At 39.2% G+C, this 26,156-nt stretch overlaps 4 protein-coding genes across 4 annotated transcripts; 2 read left to right on the plus strand and 2 right to left on the minus strand.

The window, feature by feature from the left end:
• Nucleotides 1–3,278: 3,278 nt before the first annotated feature.
• LOC145484939 (uncharacterized) lies at nucleotides 3,279–6,645 on the plus strand. The gene is made up of 2 exons (XM_081463558.1): nucleotides 3,279–3,716; nucleotides 5,908–6,645. The coding sequence occupies exons 1-2, from the start codon at nucleotides 3,421–3,423 to the stop codon at nucleotides 6,530–6,532; spliced, it is 921 nt and encodes a 306-aa protein (XP_081319684.1). The 5' UTR covers nucleotides 3,279–3,420; the 3' UTR covers nucleotides 6,533–6,645.
• A 2,986-nt stretch (nucleotides 6,646–9,631) lies between these two features.
• Nucleotides 9,632–17,189, plus strand: LOC145485948 (uncharacterized). The gene is made up of 2 exons (XM_081464613.1): nucleotides 9,632–11,056; nucleotides 12,449–17,189. Exons 1-2 carry the CDS (start codon nucleotides 10,767–10,769, stop codon nucleotides 13,011–13,013), a joined length of 855 nt encoding a protein of 284 aa, XP_081320739.1. The 5' UTR covers nucleotides 9,632–10,766; the 3' UTR covers nucleotides 13,014–17,189.
• Nucleotides 17,190–17,270: 81 nt separating this feature from the next.
• On the minus strand, nucleotides 17,271–19,679 carry LOC145484904 (tRNA-splicing endonuclease subunit Sen34-like). Its single transcript, XM_081463523.1, has one exon. The coding sequence runs from the start codon at nucleotides 19,504–19,506 to the stop codon at nucleotides 18,433–18,435; it is 1,074 nt and encodes a 357-aa protein (XP_081319649.1). The 5' UTR covers nucleotides 19,507–19,679; the 3' UTR covers nucleotides 17,271–18,432.
• A 1,046-nt stretch (nucleotides 19,680–20,725) lies between these two features.
• Nucleotides 20,726–24,750, minus strand: LOC145485950 (uncharacterized). The gene has a single exon (XM_081464615.1). The coding sequence runs from the start codon at nucleotides 24,748–24,750 to the stop codon at nucleotides 21,580–21,582; it is 3,171 nt and encodes a 1,056-aa protein (XP_081320741.1). The 3' UTR covers nucleotides 20,726–21,579.
• Nucleotides 24,751–26,156: the final 1,406 nt, after the last annotated feature.

Genomic DNA, 26,156 nt, shown 5'->3' on the forward strand with positions numbered 1-26,156 from the left:
ACAATCTTTACTGCTAATTTCACCACGAGGGCTTCTTACAAGTTAAACGAAGTCCAGGTAGCCCGGATGTGGTTTCCCTCAGAGAGGGCGTAAGTTCTAGTGACAGGCCAACAGCTGGAAGTCTTCTAATCGAGTACGAAGAAATATGCATGGAACAGGGTTGATCAGAGTTGTAGGAAGGCCTCTGAGACATCTTTGTTCACCACCGTTGAACTATAAATCTCCTGGTGAAGTTCATCTACAAAAGCTTCACCAGAATTAAAACCCGGGGGATACTTTAGGAATTTCTGGCTGGGCATGTGCCGCTGGGACTCTGGAATCCTTAGCCTATACCAGAGCTAGTTCAGCTGAATTTTGCTAACCTATACTAGAGCAAACTCCCCAAATCCCCCCTTCTATCGACACTTTTGAGGCTGATTTACGTAAATTTAAACTTGCCGATTTGATTTTTTACATTTTTTCAGTGGCAATTCCTGGTTTCCTTACTCTAGATAAAATCTTCAACCAACCAGTCAGTTTTGTGAAAAGTGATACCCTATTCTAGACCCAAACGCTCTCATTTATATACCCTATCCTAGAGTAAACTGCTTGAAAACCATACCCTTCACAGCGGCACATACCTATATAGCTCATATATGGCAGTGCCCCCCCCGGCAATTAAAATAACGCTTCCGTCCGGATCCACGTAGGCGACGACTTCGTTTCGAAGACATGAACATCTCCAATGAAAAACCTCTATTTACAAACGAAAAACTGGCGGTGTATACAATTAACAGCGAAGAAATAGCGATTTATACAAAATACTATTTGCAAAAGATCGTGACAAGAAAACTTTAAAGCTGTTATTTTATAGAACACAGAGAACAATCTTTGTTCAAGCTAGACTGCAAGCAGTCTCTCTTTTCCTCGAAAATCCGTACGGAAGATCGCAAAACATGTAAGCGTGCGAGCGTGGCTGTGAGGGTGACGTGCGAGCAACGGTAGCGCGGGCGTCGTTCGGCCTCTTTTCGCTTGCCTTCCGACGCCCGCGCTGCTAGCGGCATCGCCGCTCGCGAGTGACGCTTACTTGTTTTGCGTTCTTCTCCAGCACTGATCCAAAGTGGACATCTATGATGCTTTATTTCTTCAGAAAGCTACACATGCTAGGAAACGCTGTATTTGTTTTAATTGGCTTAATTTTGAGAATTTCCAATGCATTGACAGGATGATTTACATTCATTCCAATTTACTCTGATCTAAATCGACTAACGTGCGAACGGCGAACGGCAAACATCTAATCTCAAACCTCAGGTAGACGTCTGCGCTAAACATGGATCAGTCTAACGGTCTATTTTGCTATTGTTGACTGCGAAAGTTGTTATTGACTTTTAAAATTGGTATGATCTAGAAATTAAGGTGTTTCAGAAATAAACAATTAAGGAATTATTGAACTGAAACACGTTTTAACCTTAACATTGCTTGGGGATGCTTGGTGAATGCACTTCTCACAGAAACCTTCCGGTGAACATGAAGGGGTCCAAATTCACGATGCCAATTAAATCGCACTTCATAACAATCATGATAAAAATAGTTTCCTCTAAGAATCATACCTAATTGCTGACTTTAGTGCGTGTGATCTGCGCAACATGCCCCATTTGAGACCAAAATAACCGGCAGTCAAAATCTATACCCGTTTCAGAACAAAACGGCTACAAAATCATACCCTTTGACGCCAGCTATGTAAGAGACTACCCCCTGTCTATCATACCGGGGTGAAAACATCTCCCAGGTGAAAACAAGAATAGGAATTCACTTGAAATTTATCATCGCCTCAGCAGTGAGGGAAATCACGAATACGCACAATGATGCCATCACCTTGTTCATTAAACCAAGTAAATGATGTTCTTTGTGCGTTAAAGGAAATCAATACGAATGACTTTATTGCTGAACGAACGTAAACCCATCACACATGCTGGAATGAGGAAGCTTTACCACATGATTCAAGGAGTTTTATTTTTTTGTCTGGGTCCAAAACTCAAAAGCTTAGAAATCTTGTTGGGTTTGTACGAAATAAATTTTAGAATTGTCAAATTCCAACACGCTTTTGTTGACGATAGGTTAATCTTTCAACGAACCGAATTTGACTGAGATCGCACAAATCATGTTAATTTTAGTTATAACTAGTCAAAGTGTCCCCATCCAGCGAAAATAAAGTTTTGAGAAAACAGCGCTTGAAAAGCACATTTACCGTGGCGCCGAACAACTAGAGTCTGGTAATTGGGGTCGGGTAGCGTGACCAGGGCCAGACGTCACGTTTTTCGACTCACGTTTTGAATCACATAATTCAGTCACCTCAAGCTTTATTGCATTCGACTTTATTTAATGCAACTTACAAATGCAGAAATCGAATAAAGTAACCCTTAAGTTCTACAAATTGGTTATAATTTTTAGGCAAATAAGCAATTACCCGTCTTTTTGTTGTGGTTTGTAGCCGTGAAGGCACTGATCCTAAGTGGATATCTATGACGCTTCATTTCTTCAGAAAGCTACACATGCTAAGAAACCTATTTTTTTTTTTAATTGGCTTAATTTTAAGAATTTCCAATGCATTGACAGGATGATTTACATTCATTCCAATCTAGTCTAATCTAAATCGACTAACGTGCGAACGGCGAACGGCAAACATCGAATCTCAAACGGCAGTCAGACGTTTGCGCTAAACGTGGATCAGTCTAACGGTCTGTTACGCTATTGTTGATTGTGAAAGTTGTTTTCGTCTTTTAAAATTGGTATGAGCTAGAAATTTAAGGTGTTTTTAAAAAAACAATTAAGGAATTATTGAACTGAAACACGTTTTAACCGTAACATTGTTCAGTTGGGGATGCGTGGTGGAGTGCGAGTCTAAGAAACCTTCCGGTAAACATGAAGGGGTTCAAATTCACGATGCCACGATCGCACTTCATAACAATCATGATAAAAATAGTTTCCTCTAAGAATCATACCAAATTGCTGACTTTAGTGCACGTGGTCTGCGCAACATGCCCCATTTGAGACCAAAATAACCGGCGGTCAAAATCTATACCCGTTTCAGAACAAAACAGCTAAAAAACCATACCTTTTGGCGCCAGCTATATTAGGGTCTAACCCCTGTCTATCCCACCGTGAAAACATCTCCCAGATGAAAACAAGAACAGGAATTCACTTGAAATTTATCGTCGCCTCAACGGTGAAGGAAATCACGAATACGCACAATGATGCCATCACGTAGTTCATTAACACCAAGTAAATGATGTTCAGTACAAACGACTTTATTGCTGAACGTAAGCCATCACACATGTTAGAATGAGGAAGCTTTACCGAGCGATGAGATCGGTATAAAAGTGACTGAAGTGACCCATCTGCAATTCAAGTGACTGTCAAGACAGCCCCAGAACGATAAAGATGCCTCTTTCAACTGGTTCCATTCTCTCTGCAATGCTTCTAGTCGCAGGGAGTCTGTTATCTGTGATGGCAAGCTCGGAGTTAGAAGCTTCAGTTCCTCAAGGCCTTCGCTTGACAACTTACTCCGAGAAGCAAGTCAAAGGATGCTATAACTACAATCAAACCCTGGGAATTTGCTTTGACCTTCGCAAAAGCTCCATGAAATTACTGAAGACAACAGGCGAAAAAATCGTGTTTTACATGGAACTTGGTCCAAACATGTTCTATTACCAGGTTGTAGACCAAGGATTTATCGGGTAAATTACGTATACATTAATCTTCTTTCTTGCGCGCTGTGATTGGCCAATTTAGCAAGCCGTATTCTACTGTAAAGTCCGCTAAAATTTAAACAGTATTAATAATACATACCTCTTACTAACCGAGTTCAAGGGCTGTACTGTAAGTTACGGACCGAGTTTTTTTCCCCATTGATTTATGATGGCCCAAGCGCGAAGCGCGTGGTTCATAAATCGAAGGGGAAAAACGAGGATCCCGTAACCGAGAAAACGAGGTTAGTAAAATATTTATTTTATCTCTACTGTGTGTCTGACGGGTTCGGGAACGATTTTTATTCAAGCGGAACGGCTTCAAATTTCTGACGCACTTCGAAAGCAAAACAAGTCAATTTGAAATCGTTGTTAAGTGACTCTTAAGTCGTAAGCAGGTTTTAATATACAATTTCATAAGTAAAAGAAAGTTTTAAACTTTAACTTGTTATAAAAGTTAAGAACACTTGGCGATAAATCACGAAACATTTTGGCAACAAAAACAGCTTTAACTAGCTCTAGTTGAGTGCCCAGGGATATTAAAAGCTTACGAAGGTAAAGTAACCGCCCAACCGCCAAAACTAGTAATATCTAAAAAAAAATCATAGTAAAGGTAAATTAATTACTTAATTTGACTATAAAAAAATTGCGACATAGCATTTCTTATAAGCATTCTAAAAACTAAAAAGCTCGATTAAAAATCGACGACGTTTCAACGTTACCGTAACGTCATTATCAAGTCAAAAATGTATAAAAAACTAGGTTCTATAAATACTAAGACGAACAATACGCGATGAAAATAATTACAAAAGTTATGAGTCAAATTAAAACAAAAAGGTTTGCACTTATGGAGTCCGTTTAGACGTTCAAATTACGTTTCAATTTCTTGATGTAAAGAATTTCAAACACTAACAATCCAATTTGCCTGGGCACTTTCTCAGAATCTTGAAATGGCTAATTCAAAAGATCACTCCTACCGTGCGCTTCACGAAAATGTTTGCCGACTGCCAAATTTTTGTGTTCAGCAACACGCTGAAAAAGGTGTCGGCGAGATAAACAACGCATTGCTGATTGACAAATTGACGGCTTGGCTTCTTTAGGTTTAAGATCTTGCTCTGATTTCTTGCTTATAAAAACTGGCCGCATAATGATAACGATAATGACGTTACGGTAACGTCGAAACGTCGTCGATTTTTAATCCAGCTTTTTAGATTATTAAACATCAGAATGCTTTTAAGAAATGTTATGTCGCAATTTTTTTTATAGTCAAATGTTTTTCTAAGTCACTAGGGCCGATCCGCCACTTCTTTTTCGTATAATTAATTAATTATTTAGAATAGGTGATCATACAGTTTCGAGTTCAGTTTGGAATTGATTTGCACGAGTGAGCTTCTTTAAAAACATACAAGTGCAAATTAATTCCAAATTGAACGAGAAAAACCGTATAATTACTTTTTACTAACATAAACATGAACAAATTCGCGTGGAGGAAGGGCCGGAAGATCTTTCTTGAAGCCATTTTGTCTCATTCGAGAAAACGTTTTTCAAAGTTTTCGCACAAAATTGTCGTCATCATTTTATGTGATATCATTGGCTTAGAAAATTTCCTATTTTCTTTCAGCCAATCATAATCCAGAATTACGATGTGCAATTTGCACTCGTGTTACACTTGAACTGCACTGCTCACGTATTGTCTGAGTAGAATTTAAAACGCATGAGACCTTGCTTTGCCCTGCAAGGCTTCTTTGTCATGATTATTGATATGCCGTAAATTCTTTATTCTCCCTCTTAAAGAAGTCCTGCTCTTATTTTTTGGACCTGGAAATGTATTAATTCCACTCTCAGGAATAAATTCCTCTTCCCTCCCTCCTATTTGTTTACAAAAACGACAGGACAGACGTAGTTTTATGGCGCGAGTTGGACGCAAATTCCTCTGTGTATAGCAGTCGCGATCGTTGGGGAGACAATACTGACAGCTGACAACTTGCTAGCGTCTCGTTTTAAGTTAATAAGGCCACTTCTCTCTGTTATGGGCCCCCTCCAACGTGCTTGAAAGTCCACTACAGGCTTAAGAGAAAATTTAAGGAAGATTTAGTTACTAAAAGTAAATCAACTGAAAAGGAAAGTAAAGAAAAGTAAACTTTAAGTAAGGCTGAAGTGTTTTCACAATAATCTTTTGCAGTCACGGATCATCGCTGATTTATGTTCCCGATAACATTCCTAGAGTACCGCAGGTGCTTCGTGAGTTTCAAGCGATGAAGCAAAACGATGAAGAAGCACCCGAAGAACTCGAGCTGCTGAAGCTCCATTATCAAGAAGCCGTAAGTGAGCTGCACTACGTTCCAGAGACACAGCTCCTGGAACTTCTGTCCTTCGCACTAAGTTACAACTCCAGCACTCACTGGCAAATTCTACAGCGATTTCATGCTCTGTGCTTCAATCTCCTGAAGAATTCGGACATTCAGACCCCGGCAGAGCTGAGAGCTGCGCATGACTCAGATGATAAAACCAATGATGAGCAAGCTAACAGAAAGAAACGACGGCTCTATTATGAACAATGCCGGAGTTTGTTAGGCAACCCCAATAACAACGACTGTCTCGGCATGTGTGGTAAAGGATGTACGTGTTGGTTTTGGGTTTGTGGTGATTGCTGTTTTAACCGGGGGTGTTACGAGCACGATAAGTGCTGCGAAAAAAGGGGGTACAGTACCTATTGTCTCACGCCATTTTTTTATAACTTCGGTTGTTCTAGATTTGGCGGTTATCCCAAATGCATGAGGGTAAGTTTTTGGAATTGGGGCAAATAAGAGATGACATAAGCTTAGTTTGCAGCGCTCTAGAAAGACACCTGAAAAGCAACTTAGTTTAAATTGGTTTTTCCACATGAGAATAAATGGATGAATGAATATTGTTGCATGAATGAATGAACATAATGAATGAATGAATGAATGAATGATTGATTGATTGATTGACTGATTGATTAGTAACAGTAATAGTAAATCTTTATTGCGCCTTACTCACCAAAGGTGTTAGAGTCCGGTGTTAGAGAATAAAAATGCAAGGCAGAATGTATTCTATAAAGTTACTTATATTCGTTATTAAATTGCTAAGGGAAAACTTGTTTTTGGTGCAGGATAATATAATCGTGGGATATTTCAGAGCATAAAATAGGTTCTTGATTTTCTATTTCATTACTGATCAAATTATATTTTCCTCTTATACTATGTTATTATGTAGTTTTTGCCTTAGAAGGAAAACTTGAGTTTATTCATATTCCATTGAACACCATCATCTAGGAATTTTAAGCTGTGTTTACCGTTGCTATGGTTAGTTTATTTTTGGCGTCAATCGAGATAATGAAATGAAATTGATGTCTAGTTTTTGGAAACGTTCTCCCTGGAAATAATCATTTTGGATTCTATAACTTATCAGGATTTTGTTGAGTTATTTTTCAGTTAAACTTTGTTCATTTACGTCGTCCTTTTTGGACATGGAAATACGGTCGTTTAATTAAAATTTACTAACACTTAGCACGCTTCGCACAAGATGAAAAGAAACGTGTCCTTGCCGCTGATATATGGTGGTGATTCCTTGAATATATTTAAACTCGAGAGCACGTACAGTTAATAATATGGACTAGGCGGGTTTAGAATTCGAGAAAGGCCAACCCACGAATTTGGGATTGTGCAATTGTTTTGTTAGTATCAGTTACACTTAGTATTATCCTTAACTTTTAATCAATAAAAACCAAGATTGTACCTTTTATATTACTCACGTTACCTTATTTTGGTCAACCACTTAGGAATAGTCGGTTAAAATCAAGGTAGAAAATATTTTAGTCAACCTCGATAACCTCGAACTGAAGGAAAATATGCTAAGTAGGCAAGCTTTGCGCACGGTCGCAATAGAACCTCATGCAAACTGCGCATGACTTTACGTTAGCCTAATTGACAGTTTGACAGTGATTTGATGGACAATGTGGTTGTCGCTTAAAAAGGAACGTGACGAGTGTACTCCCAGTTGTTAAAGTAGTTATTGTAGCAATCAAGAACAATTTTAGAAGAACGTTGGGACAACTGTACTAGCGAGATCATTGGAAATTAAAAGTGAAGTAACCAAACAAGAGAGTGTTGGAGTGATGAGCTAGTTTCCCCAAAGGTCGCTTTAACAAAGCCTTGTCAGACTAATTCTGTGTGCTGGCTTTGTAATTAATGTCAGGTAGTTTTCAAATTGATAGTTATTTTAACTTCCTTTTGTGTAAATTTCTCTCTTGAACTTGTTGATGATCTATTCTGGGTTTCAAGACAGTTCTGATTAAATGAATGAATGATTGAATAAATAAATAAATAAATAAATAAATAAATAAATAAATAAATAAATAAATGAATAAATGAATGAATGAATGAATGAATGAATGAATGATTGATTGAATGAATGAATGAATGAATGATTAAATGAATGAATGAATTATTGAAGAAATGAATGATCGAATAAATGATTGAATGAATGAATGAATAAATGAATGAATAGATAGATAGATAGACTTTAAGATTCAATATCTCTTTATGTATGCAGACGTACCATCAGTATTTGTTCTGCTGTTCGATATGACGGGTGCATGTAAATGGGGTTATTTCTTTCAGTTGGGTTATCTGCCTTAATTCTCGCTTCTTCAAAAATTTATCATGCATTTTTTCTTTTATCAGGTTACTTTATTTTCTACTATGAAATTTCAGTTCTTGATATATCGTGTTTTATGATTCTTTTAGCACCGTGTCTCCATCACGATTGGTCTGAATGTACGACACAGTCAAACCTCGGGGTTAATATCACACACTCACCTCCTTTTGGTGTGAATATAAATATGCCAGCGGATGTTATGTATTCTGAGAAACGAACAGCTTATCCAGAGCGAAGCTACGGGAAGACTGCAAGGTTCGAGATGTCCCAGGGCAAATATCAGTATTTTGTTTTGAAGCTGATTGGAACTTAATGTTTTCTTCTCTGTTTGGGTGATCTCGGCCGTCAAAATGATTATCTTATGAGGCCTTACTAGTTTGTTAAAACGATTGAGTTTTCCATTATTCCCCAATTTTCAAAACTGCGCAAAAATATTTGAAGGATAATACACACAATAGCCTCCATTTAGTGCAAAAATGAGCTCGAATATTTGTCCTGCGTATTATGTGTTCCTCAAAGCTCACAGTTTTCCGAGAGCGGAGCAGATAATGTCCGCGGACAAATATCCGAGCATACTTTCGCGCTAAATGGAGGCTATTGTTTATTTAAAATCCATCCAAAATTTTCGCTTGAACGCGATTAGTCTAAAAGCAACTAAACGCGTGACGTGCGTAAATAGTCTAACTATGCCCCAGCTAAAACTGGGGAATATTCGAGTGATATTCAGGAAGTCCTAGCGTTTCATTTTGAAAATTTGTTCTGAAGAGACATAAACATTTATAACTCAAACTTTAGAAGCGACAACCACGATTCACCTCCTAAATTGATTTAATCTTAGAGCTGAGAGGTTAATACCGGGTAGTTGATGATTACCTTCATCACTAACTGTCGTTTTGTGTGACATTGTGTGGATATTACACTGTAAAACTGGTCCTTGATATAATGATATTTTGTTATTATTGTGAATCCCCTCATTCTGATTGGCTAATAAATGAGAGCGATGTTTGATCGTCTGGAGTGGCGACTCATTGCCGTGACCTAGAGATCAAATATCATTTATAAACGAAACTAACACCTTTATCTTTCAAGGTCCACATGATTCTCTGACATTCATTTGAAGGAAAAATCATCACGAAGCTCTTGAACTGAATGCCAAGTACAACCTCGTTCTCAGGACTTAGTAAAATTTCGCCTGTAAAAGCTGGCATGACTGACGTATACACCCGGAGGGGGGAGGGGGGTATTCTGTGATGATATGTGCTACGTAAGTATGTGCGGCCCCACATGGTATGGGCTTTCAGCCGTTTTGGTCATAAATAGGGTATGGATTTTGCACTCTAGTATACAATTGGGTACGGTTTAAGAAGAAGCTACTTTTTCATCATTTTCGATAAGACCATCAACAAAAAAGCCCTTCTCAAATTACGGCACATCAGTCTGAACTAAGGAAATAATTATGTAAGGCAGGTCTGAAACAGAGTATTGATTTAAGGGTCAGGCCATAAATGGGGTATCGAATTTTAGGTCAGGTCAAAAATAGGGTGGGAAAAATCGCAGATTTTGGTCATAAATGGGGTAAGGGTTTTGGGAGCCGGGCCGCACACCCCCACCCGATTTTTCTGGGAGTACCCCCCAGGCATATACATCTGTGCTGCCACGACTCGTCCCTTCGAGTCAGGTTTCTTGTGATATCATCGATATTGAAATGGTGATGATTAATTTTATCCCATGCCATTTGCTGTTCAATTCTCTCCTCGTCGGAAATGAATTTTCCTCCGTGCGGCACATTTTCATTTTGACTCAGTGCTTTGTTTTGCTGAATCTGTGACGCTCCGGGCCGGTTCAAAATGCTTCTCTTCGGCATGATATCTCTTAAAAACCAATATTTTAATGCTATTTTAAAATTTTTAAGTATTATTGTATAAAGTTACCTAGTAAAATATTGATCAATTACGGAAATACTGCTGACCTTCTCCAATTCTTCCTAAGTACGACGTCCCTAAGTGCAACATCAGTGTACTTCAGAACTTAGAACAATGAACACGGTATGGTAAAGGGGCCAATTTTCTACATATTCATTTCTTAGCCAATATTATTAAGTAACTAAAAGACTGCATCATCAATTTTCCGTATTACAAGCTAAACAAATTTTGTGAATGAAAACGTGCCATACACTAAGGAATTTGTTTCTTCAGCCACGGACTGAGCCGAGGAAGCGCTGAACTGAGCTGAAGCCCCAGCCGGGAAGTCGTAAAGATAAGTGCGAGCCGGTCACGATCAGCGATCATCATAAAAGAAACTCTTGAAATCTAACTGAACCGGGTTTCAGTCAAAAGACTGTACCAATTTACGCCTTCTCTGATGGCTCTTTCAAACGCTGCTATTTCCATCGTTTCAGTCGCGGCTGCGGTTCTGTGCTCATTGATGTTACGTTCTGACTGTAAACCTACAGTTCATGGACTTCGTTTGGAGAGCTACTCAGAGGAGCAAGTCAAAGGATGTTACAACTACAATCAGACCTTGAGCATTTGCTTTGATGTTGGCAAAGACTTCATGAAATTAGCTACGAAGACAGGAGAAGAAATTGTGTTTCATATGGAACTTGGTCCAAATATGTTCTACTACAACGTTTTAGGCCGAGGATTTATCGGGTGAGTTCAAGTCTCTTCCTGTTTCATCTTTCGCTTATTTCAGTTCTTTCCGTGTGGCTTTCGAACAATACCCTGCAATATAGCTTGTAGGCGCTTTTCTTCAGTAGCTTGACATGGCTGAGCCAAGAAATTTAGGCTAAAAACGTAGGAATTCAAACATAAGAAATCAGGTTCCAAAGTTCAAGTTTTAGAGACTCATATGTTTAAGATCCACGTTTACCGCACACGGCGAATGGCTAGGGGTCACGTGACCAGAGCCAGACGTCACGTTCGAGGATTCCGACTCGCGTTTCACACCAAGAGGTACGTAGAGTTTTCAAGTCATTTACCTCAGGCTTTATTGTCTTGAATTTTATTGTATGCCACGTACAAACACTGAAAGCGAATACAGTAAATACTCTTTTTCTTTGGCCATCGTAGCTTAATAAGAAATAACACGCAAATTGCGGTGATAAACATGGCAATAAAACGCAAGTTAAAAAACAAAGTTCATTTACTTGACGTTTCGTATGTTTCAACATACATCTTCAGAAGTGACCGTTAGGAATAGAAGTAACACCTAAATTTCAATTTAAAATAAGTAACTAATTAACAATAACAATGACAGAAGCTGAGAAAAATTTGCATATAAACAATGCAAACGAATAAAGCTTTTCGCTGCTTACATTATCATTTAGCAAGATAAAAGAGACTCTGCTAATAAGGGAATTAAAACCCGCCCTAACTAGTGATAATGTAAGCAGCGAAAAGCTTTATCTTTATTAGTTTGCATTGTTTATATGCAAATTTTTCTCAGCTTCTGTCATTGTTATTGTTAATTAGTTACTTATTTTAAATTGAAATTTAGGTGTTACTTCTATTCCCAACGGTCACTTCTGAAGATGTATGTTGAAACATGCGAAACGTCAAGTAGATGAACTTTGTTTTTTAACATGCGTTTTATTGCCATGTTTATCACCGCAGTTTGCGTGTTATTTTGAATACAGTAACCTTTTTTCTACAAATTGGTTATAATTTTTAGCCAAATAAGCAATTACCTTAGCCTTTTGTTGTTGTTTGTAGAAAGAGGTAGAAAGGCACTGATGATCCTTAGTGGAAATCCATTATGGTGGATGCGTGTTTTGTGATACTCTATTTCTTTAGAAAGCTAAGCGTGCTGAAAAACATACTATTTTCTTTCATTCTTTTTTTGGTGTACTTTCGAAAAGTTCCAATGCATTGACAGGATGATTTCTATTCGCTCCAGTTTACTGCAACGGCAATCTAAATCGATCAACTTAACAACAGCGAACGGCAAACTTCTAATCTCAAACCGCAGTAAACGTGGATCTAAAGGTCTAAAACACGCGCTGTACACAAAACCAACGTGACGTCATATTATCTGATTTGCAGATACGGTCCGTCAATGATTTACGTTCCCGATGACATTCTTAGCGTGGTGACTGAAATCCGTGAGTTTCTGGTGACGGCCCAAACCGCCGAGAAAACAGCCACAGAATTTGAGGCGCTAAAAACAAACTACCAAGAAGCTGTGCGGGATTTGCACTACGTTCAGGAAGTTCAACTTCTAGAACTCGTGTCCGTAGCGCTGAACAACAACTCCACCCAACTGGACATTCTGAAGCCGTTTCATGCCCTGTGTTTCAATCTCCTGAAGACGTCTAACATTCAGACTCCAGTCGAGCTGAGAGCTGGGTATGACTTAGATGATGAAACCGCTGAACAGCTCGGCAAAAGAAATAAGCGTTGCAGCAGTCTGACAAGTGATCCACATAACAACACTTGTACAGGCATGTGTGGTCCTAGCTGCACGTGCTGGACATGGGTGTGTGGAGATTGCTGTTGGTATTCGGGATGTTATAAGCACGATATGTGTTGTGATAAAAATCCTCTGGGCGCGCATTGTCTCGTCCCATGGTTTTACGAGTTTACTTGTGATAGTTACGTGACATGTTAACAAAAGCCTTCAAAAGCTCATTTATTTACTACTCAAAGTCATCACTTCAATAAGAGTATTCTGTTCCATAGTTAAAAAAGAAATTAAATTTTAAGTTTAATTTAAGGTTGGTTGCAAAAATTACATACCTTTAAGGTTTTTTTTGGTTGCAAGTTACTAGATGCATTTGTTCTTTTAAAATCTTAATTCTTCTTGAGTTTTGGCAAAGCTGTTTTGTAAAACCAAGATTTCTGCAGGAAGTATTAATAACTAAAATGATCTCAATTCACAACACTGGAACAGCAGTCATGCATTCTATGGAGTTTAAGGAGGCTTATGTATTTTTCAAACAGTGCACACAATACAGTTAAACTTCTCCTCGCACATTTACAGACATCTCTATATTAAGGACAGTTCACTTGATCCCAGCCAAACCAGAATTCACGTCATCTCTTCCTCTAAAATACGGCATTCCCCAGTCCATACTAGGGACACTCAGATCTGCCCCTTGGATCTGTCCATATCAAAGAGGTTTGATTGTATCAAGTCTGCTATAGCATGTCTACTCTTAAAATAATGTGCTCCTCAGCCTGGGCAACAAGGAACAGCCTATTTCCGAGTTGCCCTAAGCTCCTCTTTGATGGACACCAAGACTCGCTTTAGGAAAGAGGTTGAATTAGGTAATACTGAAATGTGTAGTTCCAGAAAATATCCATACTTCCCCTACAGAAGGGATTGTTTATGCACAGAGCAGAGATTTTCATTTCATGAACTCAAACTTGTGTCAGAGTTTGGATCTTGGAGCTGAGTTTCTAGTTCAAGTTCAAGTATCTACATTAGTCACTGTTTTCTGCCTAAAAGCAGCCTGGTTAGCCTGATTAGCACTCCAGCCAACAGACCATTGCCAACCCTTATTGGCACTCCTTTTAGCCTAATAATTATTAGCAATCTGCTTAGTCTGAGAAGTTCCAAAACAAAAACAAAAACAAAAAAAAACCAAATATATATATATATATATATATATATATATATATATATATATATATATATATATATATATATATATAAACGGTTATAAAATGCCTCAAGCCAACAAAGAATGCCACTGCCTCAGGAGGATCAATGAAGATTCACAGTCCAAGCCTCACCGCAAAAATGAATTTAAAAACGTTTGATAAAGCAAGGACGGACAACTTCTGACGGTAAAAAAAGTTAAAAAGTTAAAAATTTAATAGAAAAACGTTTCGGTCTTAGACCTTCATCAGTTACAAGAGAAAAAGGACGAAAACTAAGTTTAAATCCGGTTACAGTGTGGGAGATTACGTAACGAAATGAAAAATACAATATTGTGCTATTAATACATCGTGATTAATACAATACAGGAAGAAAAGGCAAAACGAGAAATACAATGCTGTACTATAAATTGCGTCATACAGGGTGATAATTAATAGACCAAACGAAAAGAATACAATACTGTGCATAAATTACATTATAGAGCGTGATAATTGCAGAACTAGGTTAAATTCAACCTAAAAACTAAAAGAGTTAAAATAGATAAAACGGACTCTTGCAATGTGGTAAATATAAAAGAAGAAACCTACGTTTACGCTGGACAAGGTTAATAACAAAATCCCAAATCGAGGCCTTTGGAGCATTAAAGGTTGACAAACAACAAAATCCCTGGAGGGGCCCTTAAACAATAAGCTGTAATAAGATCCCAGGCAGGGCCTTTGAGCATACCTAACACCCAAAAAGCTGACAAAATCCAAGGAAGGGCCTTTGAACTGCCTTATGGCGCGAACGCATATTTACACAAGAGAAAGTTAATTATAACAAATTCTGTTTTTGGAGTGAAATTCTTTTCTTTTATTTAAGCCATGGGGAGCCAAAGAGAACAGTTGAGCACTCCAATAAGCCTCTTTCGTAATTAAAAACCTATCGATCTCGTCTGAGTCATTAGGGGCCTGCACCTGATCAATGCATTGGAATTCAAAATCATCCAAGGAGTGTGGAATTTTATTGAAATGTACTGCTACCTCACAAGTGGTTTTGTTTGTGAGCATAACAGACTTGTGGTTACGAAACCTAACCCGAAAATCGGTGGTAGTTGATCCTATGTACTGTAAAAGACATTTCTTGCAGGAAACTAAATAGATCACGTTTTTAGAATCACAAGAAAGCCTTGAATGAATGGTGTATTTTCTGCCCGTTTTAAAACTTAGAAATCATTTAGATTCAATTGATCTTAAAGCTAAGTTTTCTGGTCCGATAAAGCCGTCCTTGTGGTGGCGTTATTGTGACGATGTCTTTGATCTTTGGCAGCAAGGCCTTAATGCCTTACATCAATTTACTGATTACATTAATTCTCTATACCCTACTATTAAATTCGAGTTAGTTTTTTCTGAACGTGAGCTTCACGTACTTGATCTTACTTTACATCTTGTGGATGGGTTTATTAGAACTGATGTTTATTCTAAACCTACAGATAGTCATTTATATCTTCCACCTTCTAGCTGCCATCCCAAGCATGTCTTCAAGGCTATTCCTTTTGGAGTAGCGACTAGATTGAAGAGAAATTGCTCTGAAGAAACTTTCCTTGCCGAGAGAACAGTTGAGTACAAGGGTTATCTTGTTAATCAGGGTTATCCTTCCAAATTAGTTGACGATCAATTCTCCAAAGCCTCCACCATTTCTAGGAATGATTTACTACGGCAACGCGGAAAACAATCGAAGAAATTATTTCCATTTGTTCTCACATTTAATCCTAATTTACCTAATGTGAGTAGCATAATTAGAAAGCATTTGTTGATTTTGCAATCCAACCCTAAATTGAAAGAACTTTTCCCTCAAGGCTCTATCATACCATCTTTTCGTAGAACAAAAAACCTGAAAGAATTATTAGCACCATCTCGTTTTAACACCGCCGATGAGGGACAAACAATTCAGCCAAATAATGGCTGCTTTAAATGTGAAAGAAATAGATGCGATCTCTGTCGAAATTTCTTTGTTGAATCTAAATGATTTCTAAGTTTTAAAACGGGCAGAAAATACACCATTCATTCAAGGCTTTCTTGTGATTCTAAAAACGTGATCTATTTAGTTTCCTGCAAGAAATGTCTTTTACAGTATATAGGATCAACTACCACCGATTTTCGGGTTAGGTTTCGTAACCACAAGTCTGCTATGCTCACAAACAAAACCACTTGTGAGGTAGCAGTACATTTCAATAAAATTCCACACTCCTTGGATGATTTTGAATTCCAATGCATTGATCAGGTGCAGGCCCCTAATGACTCAGACGAGATCGATAGGTTTTTAATTACGAAAGAGGCTTATTGGAGTGCTCAACTGTTCTCTTTGGCTCCCCATGGCTTAAATAAAAGAAAAGAATTTCACTCCAAAAACAGAATTTGTTATAATTAACTTTCTCTTGTGTAAATATGCGTTCGCGCCATAAGGCAGTTCAAAGGCCCTTCCTTGGATTTTGTCAGCTTTTTGGGTGTTAGGTATGCTCAAAGGCCCTGCCTGGGATCTTACTACAGCTTATTGTTTAAGGGCCCCTCCAGGGATTTTGTTGTTTGTCAACCCTTTAATGCTCCAAAGGCCTCGATTTGGGATTTTGTTATTAACCTTGTCCAGCGTAAACGTAGGTTTCTTCTTTTATATTTACCGCATTGCAAGAGTCCGTTTTATCTATTTTAACTCTTTTAGTTTTTAGGTTGAATTTAACCTAGTTCTGCAATTATCACGCTCTATAATGTAATTTATGCACAGTATTGTATTCTTTTCGTTTGGTCTATTAATTATCACCCTGTATGACGCAATTTATAGTACAGCATTGTATTTCTTGTTTTGCATTTTCTTCCTGTATTGTATTAATCACGATGTATTAATAGCACAATATTGTATTTTTCATTTCGTTACGTAATCTCCCACACTGTAACCGTATTTAAACTTAGTTTTCGTCCTTTTTCTCTTGTAACTGATGAAGGTCTAAGACCGAAACGTTTTTCTATTAAATTTTTAACTTTTAAACTTTTTTTACCGTCAGAAGTTGTCCGTCCTTGCTTTATCAAACGTTTTTAAATTCATTTTTGCGGTGAGGCTTGGACTGTGAATCTTCATTGATCCTCCTGAGGCAGTGGCATTCTTTGTTGGCTTGAGGCATTTTATAACCGTTTTATATATATATATATATATATATATATATATATATATATATATATATATATATATATATATATATATATATATATATATATATATGCACACTTCATGTTATAACCCAGATTCTTCCCTATGGTGTAATTGTGATAATGTTAATAGTTTTCTTTGTAAAATTGAATCAAAATCTTTAGTTTGGCAAAACTTATGACAGTTATGCACACCTCAGAGCATACATTATTCATGTACAGTTCCATTTTGACTAATTAACAAAGAGAGGTATATCAAGCATAGTATGTCTGGCTCCTAACTTGTTTGTGGATTGCCTTCCACTTCTTAAAGTGTGTGACGGAGCCAACTATATGACCATTCTTAGAGGAATTTATAAAATCAGCAGTCTACACATTTAATGTAATCAGTTGCCTAGCTCATGTCAGATTTCACTTGGGAAACTGATATTACACCCACTGTTTTGTGATTCACGCAGTACTACTTCCTTACATGTGTTTTAATGTGGAAAGGACCAGAACTGGACTAGGGATGGGGAAAATATTTTTCTGTTAGGCCCCTATTTACAAGCAGGAATGGTAACCCTAGTGCTAGGGTTACCCTAGCAAGAGGGTCAAAGATAACCCGCATTTACAAGCAAAATTTTCAGGCAGGGTTACCCTGTTACCTGGGAGAACTCTGGCCAGTCACGCTTTAGTTAACCTGGTAAATAACATTCATAACTGAAAATAACTTTATTGCCCATACCTTTTTCACTTGAATTTGATAGTTTCTCAGTTTCGTTGAAATCATTTCTATTTCTAAGCTCACTCAAAATCCCTGACAGTAGCAGTGACCGTAGCAACAAACATTATTGCAAAAAATTTTGTTACAAAAAGCCATTATTTGAAATTTGTTCCATCCAAAGAATAACCAAAAGGATTTTGAATGAATACAATCTTTATGAAGTCACAATTTGTTTGTTTTGCCAGTATTATTACCATGTTTTGATTCTTGGAGCCCAATTAAAGTTGTCCTGGGTAGTTGAGTTGTCTCTAGCAGAACATTTGCAAGGTAGGTGGGGTAACCATAGTGCTCAGCTAGGGTTACCCTAGTGCCTGGGTAACCCTACCTCCCTTGTAAACACATCTATGAAAAAAAGAATAATTGTGGGAGTGCTAGGGTAACCGTTTTGCAAGGGTAACCCTAGCAATAGGATTATCCTACCTCCTCATAAACAGGGCCTTAATGTAGAACTGCATCATCGACACTTTGTGATTTCATATATTTAGCTTATTCCACTCCACTTCACAGATGTGTACACAACTTCATTAGTGTCACTCACCGAGCAAAGAAGAGCTGTTTTCTTAACAGTAGCACCCAGTCTTCCAGCTGAGATTATCTCAAATGGAGTGACTTTCTTTCCCCAAGGGATAATTATAACAATGTAAAATGAATGATACCTCATGGGATCTCCTGGATATGCAAGCAGATCACCTCCAAATTTGGCACCAGTTGTTAAGTAATAACCTTTCTCCCAGAGGTCTAAAAATACACGATAATGTAGCTTTTCACTTTCTGTTTGAGGGTATGTCCAACCCACAGAAGGAAATGACTGAAATCTTTGAGGCATTACAGTTGGAATGTGAATTAAAGTTCCCAGTTCTGAAAAAGGCTTTGTTTCTTCATAATTAATATCACTTTTATCTTGAAGCCTATCTTTGGTTTCCTGTTCTTTATAATCTAGAGTTGGAGGCGTCCCTGGGTAATATTCCATAACTTCAGCTCTGCTGCATGTATCCAGATCTCCTTTTGTGGCAATGCTGCCTTCATCACATTTTACATTTAACTGAGTAATCTCTTGTTCCTCCGTGCATTCTTCAGCCTTCTTATTGCTTATTTCTTCGCTTTTCAGTTTTTTTGCGGCGAGGATTTCCTGTCCTGCATTATCACCTTTTTTGCGCTTTCGTTTTCTTCGCCTTCCTTCCTCGATGACTTTCGCTAATTCCAGTCGTTTCTCTTCCCGTCCTCTTTGAAACAATTCAATTTGCTTAACCACGCTATCACGACGTAGCTCATTAAACGTTTCAACTTCCTCCTTTGACGGAGCAGGGAAACTTTTCGGCGTATTACAGATTCTTGCCAGTCCTTTGTGAAGCAACAGTGTGGCCTCGTCTTCCGAAAGGAGAAGCGGCAAGGAGAAACAGTGATTTTGCCTCGGTCTTTGGGGGAACGAGCCGATCAAAGAGCCGACTATGCGATATTTTGAACGTATCTTAAGCGCATCGTCTGCGTTCCAAACGAAAACTTTACCGAAACGAGAAAATAAATTTAGAGGGGTTTCTTCCATTTCGTCCGCCATATTGGATTTTCCAGTTTCATTAAAACTCCGCAGAGCCAAACTATAACAATTGCGGGCGCGGCGACTGCAAGTTCTTCTTTCGGCCGATCGACCGAACCCGACTACGACTTAGCATACCGACACGCGCCCGCCAGAAACCTATTGTTCAAAACCTGGACAAAAAACAAACAAAGAAGCAAATTAAAAATACCTTGCCAGAAAGGTTCGGGGAGGGGGGGTGGGGGGGGGGGGAGCTTTTTACCTGCATGCCAGAGGATGATAATAAGGCCTCTTTTGTTACCCTAGCCGAGAGAATCCTAATCGTTTCAAGGAGTTGGTTTAATTTATTTTATAAATAATTCTGGTCGGAGCAGATATGACCATGCATCAGCAGACATACAGTCTTCTTTCCGCTCCCTGTACTGTACTGTGGCAGGAGCCCTCTACTGACATGACTGTAGCTGTCAGTAAATTAATTGAGCTGGATTTCAACGGCGATAAGACAAAAAGCCACCAATCAAAACAGAACAAGTATCGATAAATCAATTAAAAAAACAAAAACAAAAGCAGTCTCTACGTAGCTCTGGATTTTCTAATATTTTCGCCTAAATCCACAATAAGTGGTTACTAAAGGCAGATCTAGTGGTAAAAAAAGGCGTCAAAGAGAAAAAGGTCAAGATGAGCTCTCTTAATTTCGACTGTGAAAAGTCGTGCCGCGGCAAAACGTTTGAGGGTTGGCCCTTCGTGCCTTTGAACCCGTGTACTACTAAAGCCGATGACAGTAAATAGTAGTGTAGTGGGGCTAAAAATGTTGCACATCCAATCCTTGCCAGCTCTTTTCCATAAGGTTTCTTTAAGCATTCCCCGGATATCACCGCCCTAAGTTATAGCCCCACCCAGATTCCCTTACAAAGCTATGGGCTTCGCAGCATGCTGAAGTTTACAAATGTCCCTCTTGAATCATGCGTGAATTTCGTGTCAGAAACTGCAAAAATTGTCAAACCGTTCAACTGATTTAAGACATGCTTTGCCGCTCACGCGTTCGGCCGTCTCCTCTCGGGAAGGAGCGTAGACCGGACGAAAAAGAGCGGCGGAAATCGAGAAAGGGGAGGGGGGGGGGGTGGGGACGGGTGTTGGGTGCTTGACACGACCCCATACAAGGAAAAATCGCTTTAAAACAGCTTTTCTTCGAAGGAACCTCAAACCACTTGTCCCGCAGGTTACAAACTCGACAACACGAAAAAAACAGTCTAACTCTTCATGGCCTTTATTGACGATATCATTTCCGATCAAATTAAGAAATTTTGCTAAACATGTTAACAAGCAAAGCAAAGCAAAGCAAGGCAAACATGTTTCACAAATTGCTGTCGTGCATAAAATTATTCGAAGTATTTTCAACACATAACGTGTTTTGTCAGATCCATAAGTGAATAAAACTGACCAGTAGCTCCTTTGGATCACTGTAGTGTTAAAATAAAGCCGAAGCAAGCGTGACCCTAGGAGAAAGTGTGACCCTGGCAGGAGAAAGCGTGACCTGAACGCGAAGTCCGCCTATAAGTCAGGAAAAAGAGTGATCCAAACGGGGGAAGCTTCACTGCATGTCAAGGCCAGAACGACGCGGGAAAATCCTTATTTCAGTTCCTCTTTCTACTCTTTTTTCCTCACAACTACGAATCCGCTTTTTATCTTTAGCATTAAATAGTCTGTTCTTCATCTCAAAAATCGTATATTCGTTGTTTTGCTCCTTACTCTTGTAAATGATGATAACTTAAGCCTTGATTTCTAACTCCGTAAAACTGTAAGCAACAACATCAGCTACTTAAAGTTAACGAAAACCGAACGCATTGACAATTCGTAAATTTAAATGGCACTAATCAAGAAATATGCGCAAAACGTTTGTTGTTAAAATATGCGCAAAACGTTTGTTGTTATCTCCTTCAATATGTTTCTCGAGGTCACTATTCTATAAAGAGCGCAGTTTTCTATTGTTTAAATACTTGGGCCAACTCCCCTCAATTCGGTCTCATAGGCAGCTATTAGGCAGTTTGCTTGATAGCTTGGCTGATGTTCTGGACAACAATGTTAATCGTGAAATCAAACAGGTTTGACGTAATCGTTCTTTCTCTTCTGTGATTGGCCACTCAAACTTGACGAACGTGACGTCATCTTGCTACTGCGCATGCACCCCAGGCACTTGTTTTCCAGGTCCCAGAAGCACGTTCGGCAGTAGATGACATCGCAGTCCTCAGTGTCACAGTAAAGGTACTTCTTGTTCAGCCCCGTTCCACACACAGCACACCTGCGGATATTGATGCCAACAAACTCAAACACGGCTTTGACCCAGCTGAAGGTATTACAAAGAACCAACACTGCGTCCAGTCTATTGAGCATCTCAGTTTCTTCGGAGAAGTTATTCATACTCTCAATGACTGACTTGTAAAATGTTTTACGTTCTTCAAGAAGTTTGTAGTAAAGGTAAGCGATACGCTTTCTCTCTCTCCTTGGATAGAAACGCGAGGAGATCAGGCGGCGTAAGCGAAGGATGAAAGCTTGGAGGAGGATAATCAACAGCAAGATTCCAAACAGAGAAGATAGGATTATAATATACGTCTTCTTTAACTTCTTGAGATCTCCATTACACCTCTTGGAAATATTGGACTGCACTTCGTTATCGCCAGTGATCACGACAAAGAAGTAATGATCCAAGAGGATGATCATCAGTGCGAACATCAAGTAAATGAAGTAAAACAGCAGATATTTCAGCATGCTTCGCTTCTCAGACTTGGCCAGTTGGCAGGCCGTTGGTTGAACGAATTTCTGAAGTTCAGCCTTTTTCAAAGGTACCAACAAGTCAGCGGCTCCGCTCGCCTTGCGCATGTCCTCAATCGCTTTAAAGCGAAGCGTAAGAAAATGATTGTTAAATTCGTTCCAGGACAAGTACAGTTTGTGATACCTGTATGCTTCGTACAACACAAGGAACGCTAGCAAAGGCAACAGCATTGCGATAATCTTGACAAATCCACATAGCTCTCCCGCCATAATGGTAGCATGGTCACTGTCTGGAGGCATGTCTTTTGTTCTCAATCGTTCGGGGCTTTGTTCCAAAATTTTCTTAATTTGCCATAGCGTGTGGTTACTCGCGCTGTTTATGTGTTCGCACGTTTCTTGGATTTGAGCGTCAGAGAGGTGATCACACGCGTTCTTCGGCATCAGGAATTCGCATTTCACTGAAGCCTTTAGTCGTATACAGTTGGTGTACATGTTGTCCACTTCACTTGAACAGATGTTGTATGCGCGACGTAGATAACTCATGCAAATGACCTCAGATGAATAATTGCTTTTAAACGACTTATCTTGGCGATCAGATGATGACAGCAAAGTAGTTTCAATGTAATTCCTCGCCGCGTGCGAAATGTTCTCATATTTGAGTACACGCTGTACAACGGCATGGTTGTTTCCATCCAGGAAAACAAAATCAGACAGATTAGAACTGCGATTAACTCCTAAGTTGTGCGTTTCCATTACACAGGCCCTGCTTTGCGTGACGATGCGTACATTGTCAATGAAATTGCACGCTGGACCAGAAACGATAAAAAACGTGATAAGCAACCAGAATGAAATTTTTCCGCCACAGCCAAACAAGCTTGGAAAGACAAGCAACGTGATGCACTGAAGACGCGTCCTGTCCAGAAAACCGAAGATTGTAGCCACAACAAAACCAATCAACAGAGCGGAAACGACACAAACGACAACGTGCAATTGAGCCAAGAGGTACAACGTCAAAAATATGAACACACCCAGCAATAATCCTAAAAGCATGCCCATTAAAATTCGTATCTTCGGCCGCTTGTTCGGCGCTAGTAACTTCTCTTTGGTTTCATTCACCGCGCGCACCGCATCTTTGATACTCTCAGTGGAGCGTCTTCCTTCAGCTTCTATGCTCTCGTAAGAAGCCATTCTGTGCTTCATCTGCTCTTTCGTTTTCCTGATCACCGATGATGTTGGCTTCAGACTTGTCGAACCGCCTTTTCTTTTATATTTCTCCTCTTTCGGTTTCTTGATCGTTGGCTCATAGTTATCTCGCTTGCCTGTCGATGGCGATGACGGTGGAGTCTTGTAATGCATTGGCGTGTCGTAGATGTGAGGTTCGTTACACTCTGCGCACCCTGGAACGTTCGATCGGGCAGGTTTAGGAGGAACAACACTGGGTACTTGATAAATACTACCTTCGTCCTTCGACAAAGGGTTTTCTTGAATATTAACTGCAGCGCCCCCAGCAGAGCTCTTGTTGGTCACGTTTGATTGAGTTTTCTCGTCAACTTTCTTTTGGTTGCCTATCGGATTAATTTTAGCCGCCGTGATATCGGCTGTTTTGGGTTCTTCCTTCGGTTGAACAGGTTTAGGCGTTTCTTTGGCCTGAGGTTTTTTCTTCTCGCTCTTTTCAATCGGTTCGTAGTTTTGGTCTTCGTTCAAATCTTCCTGTGGCGTGGGTTGTAGTGATCGCGGAGTGTCTCTCGCTGCCGTTGTTGTATTCTTCGTATTCAACCGTGGCACAGCTCTGGGTTCACTCGGTTTTGATCCTTCGCCACTCTTGCTTAAGTTCAATTTGAAAGGCCTTCCGATCGCCTTAACTCGGTCGGTTTCAGTCGCCTTAGCTTCTGGTTTCTGTTTGTGAACTGTCTGAAGAGATCTCAGTCCAATCTTTGGCTCATGTTTATCATCCTTGACAGTATTTCCGGTTTTCGAAGCGTCTCGGTTCGTTGGCTTTTCATCATCATTGCAGTAATTTCCATCTGGAGAATCTTCTACAACTCCTGAGTCACCCGACGTTTCCTTCCTTTCCTCTTTCTCTTTCTCTTGCGGTTGCCTCATATTTCCGGCAAAAGGTTTCGGGTAAAGCGGCGCTTTCTTCGTAATAGGCGTATTCGTTCGATTCTGAAGCCACGCGGGCTTCTCTTTGCCTAATTCGTTATTTACGGCGGGTTTTCTGTCATCTTTTTTCTCGTCTTTCTTGTCAGAATCTGGACTTCCCGAGCCGCTCCCCATCTTGTTATTTCCAGTCAGTTTCGCCGCGCAACTTTCAGGAAATTTTCCAACCTTTCCACTGTTTAAATTCTTGCCATACATCCATCCATCCCCGCGTTTCCGAACGTCAAAAATAATATCGCCCTTTTCTACAGCCATCGGTGCATCTTTACCACCGAACCTTGCTTCCTTGGGGTCAGGTGTAAAATCCTGGGTTATTTTAAGATATAGGCCATCCATAGTGTCCAGAAATGCGACCAGAAGGAATTAAAAACGATTTATTTTACTCCTGAAGGCGACCGGTGTTTATTGCGCTGCGTACATATTTGATTTGAATGAACTTCACAATAGCGTTCGAGAAGTGTTGTTTTCTTATCGCGTCACGTGACGGGGTTTCCAGCTGACTTGACTCACGCCATGAGCTTATTGGTTCCGCATGAGTGATCTTTAGCTTTCACTGGGTTCGCTCAGCGACGGATCTGGTCTGTAAATAGATGACAAGGAGAACCTGAAACTTTTAAAAACAATAAACAAATGATATCATCAATTAAAAGCATTTCGCATTCAGTGTCATGTTGCCAATTTCCATTTCAAAGATCAAAATTTCATATCGCATTGTGTCACAATTTAACAATACGTGGGGCAATGTTTTTGTCAGGTTTGATTCTGTTTAATAATATTCCACCGACCGCAAGCAAATTCATCTTTGTTTCATGGAAAAATTGAATCACCCGAGAGGGCAATTAGCATAAAATGACAATTAACCCATGCTGATAATCAAGGCAGAAAAATCCGAAAGTAAACAAAAGTGAGACGTCACGTCTAAAAATACGCTGAAATTATTCACAATCACACTCGGACTTCTGTATAAGGTGAAGATGTTTAAATAAATAGGTAATAATAGTTTCGCATAATTTGTAAATAACTTTGCCGAGTATTCTGACAAAAATTCGGTTGACATGCTTTATCATTTACTTACGTTGTTCAAATCATAATAAATCAATTCAGAAACCTTGCTCCGTAGTCAGCAGTATAAAATAACACAATACCATAACTATGCATAATGCTGGTACTAATGAGATAACTTGACTAACACCTTCCGGGTGACTTATTTTCAGTTTAAAACAAAAAATCTACAATTATCCAATTTTTATTGAAGAAACATATACCAAATGTATACCCAAAGGCTGGAATTGACCCAGTTTTCAATTTGGACTAGGACCTTCTCAGTACTTTCCAACAGACATTGGTTATTGATATTTCCACAAAAAATCCAATCATCGCTGATGGATGGGACGATTCTTTTGAACCCCCCTTCAGCCGACATATTTTCGTGAAAGCTAGATGCCCCTCACACCTGGATTTCCAAGGTCAAACACCCCCCTTCCACTTTATGCCTTTAAGGATGGTGCCTACTAAATACAAAGGTTTTTGCGCCAGGTTAGGACCTTGCGGAAAAAGTAGATCTTTGCAGGGGCTCTCGGAATCCACAAAGAAACAAGAGGGTAGCCACGCATTTTTTCGGGATAATTAGCCTTGAATCTCAACAAAAATGCTGACATCAGCATTTTTCTGAAAATAGAAGGAGAGGATATTTCTTCATAGCTTTCCTTAGAATTCGCCTTTACATACAGAAAAACAAACAC

This window comes from Orbicella franksi, chromosome 4 (assembly GCF_964199315.1).
Source record: "Orbicella franksi chromosome 4, jaOrbFran1.1, whole genome shotgun sequence".
Lineage (NCBI taxonomy): Eukaryota > Metazoa > Cnidaria > Anthozoa > Scleractinia > Merulinidae > Orbicella > Orbicella franksi.

Coding starts and splice junctions, on each gene's coding strand:
- LOC145485950 (XM_081464615.1), bottom strand. CDS start 24,750: ATGGATGGCCTATATCTTAAAATAACCCAGGATTTTACACCTGACCCC.
- LOC145484939 (XM_081463558.1), top strand. CDS start 3,421: ATGCCTCTTTCAACTGGTTCCATTCTCTCTGCAATGCTTCTAGTCGCA. Junction 3,717..5,907: donor GTAGACCAAGGATTTATCGG/GTAAATTACGTA, acceptor AATCTTTTGCAG/TCACGGATCATCGCTGATTT.
- LOC145485948 (XM_081464613.1), top strand. CDS start 10,767: ATGGCTCTTTCAAACGCTGCTATTTCCATCGTTTCAGTCGCGGCTGCG. Junction 11,057..12,448: donor TTAGGCCGAGGATTTATCGG/GTGAGTTCAAGT, acceptor TCTGATTTGCAG/ATACGGTCCGTCAATGATTT.
- LOC145484904 (XM_081463523.1), bottom strand. CDS start 19,506: ATGGCGGACGAAATGGAAGAAACCCCTCTAAATTTATTTTCTCGTTTC.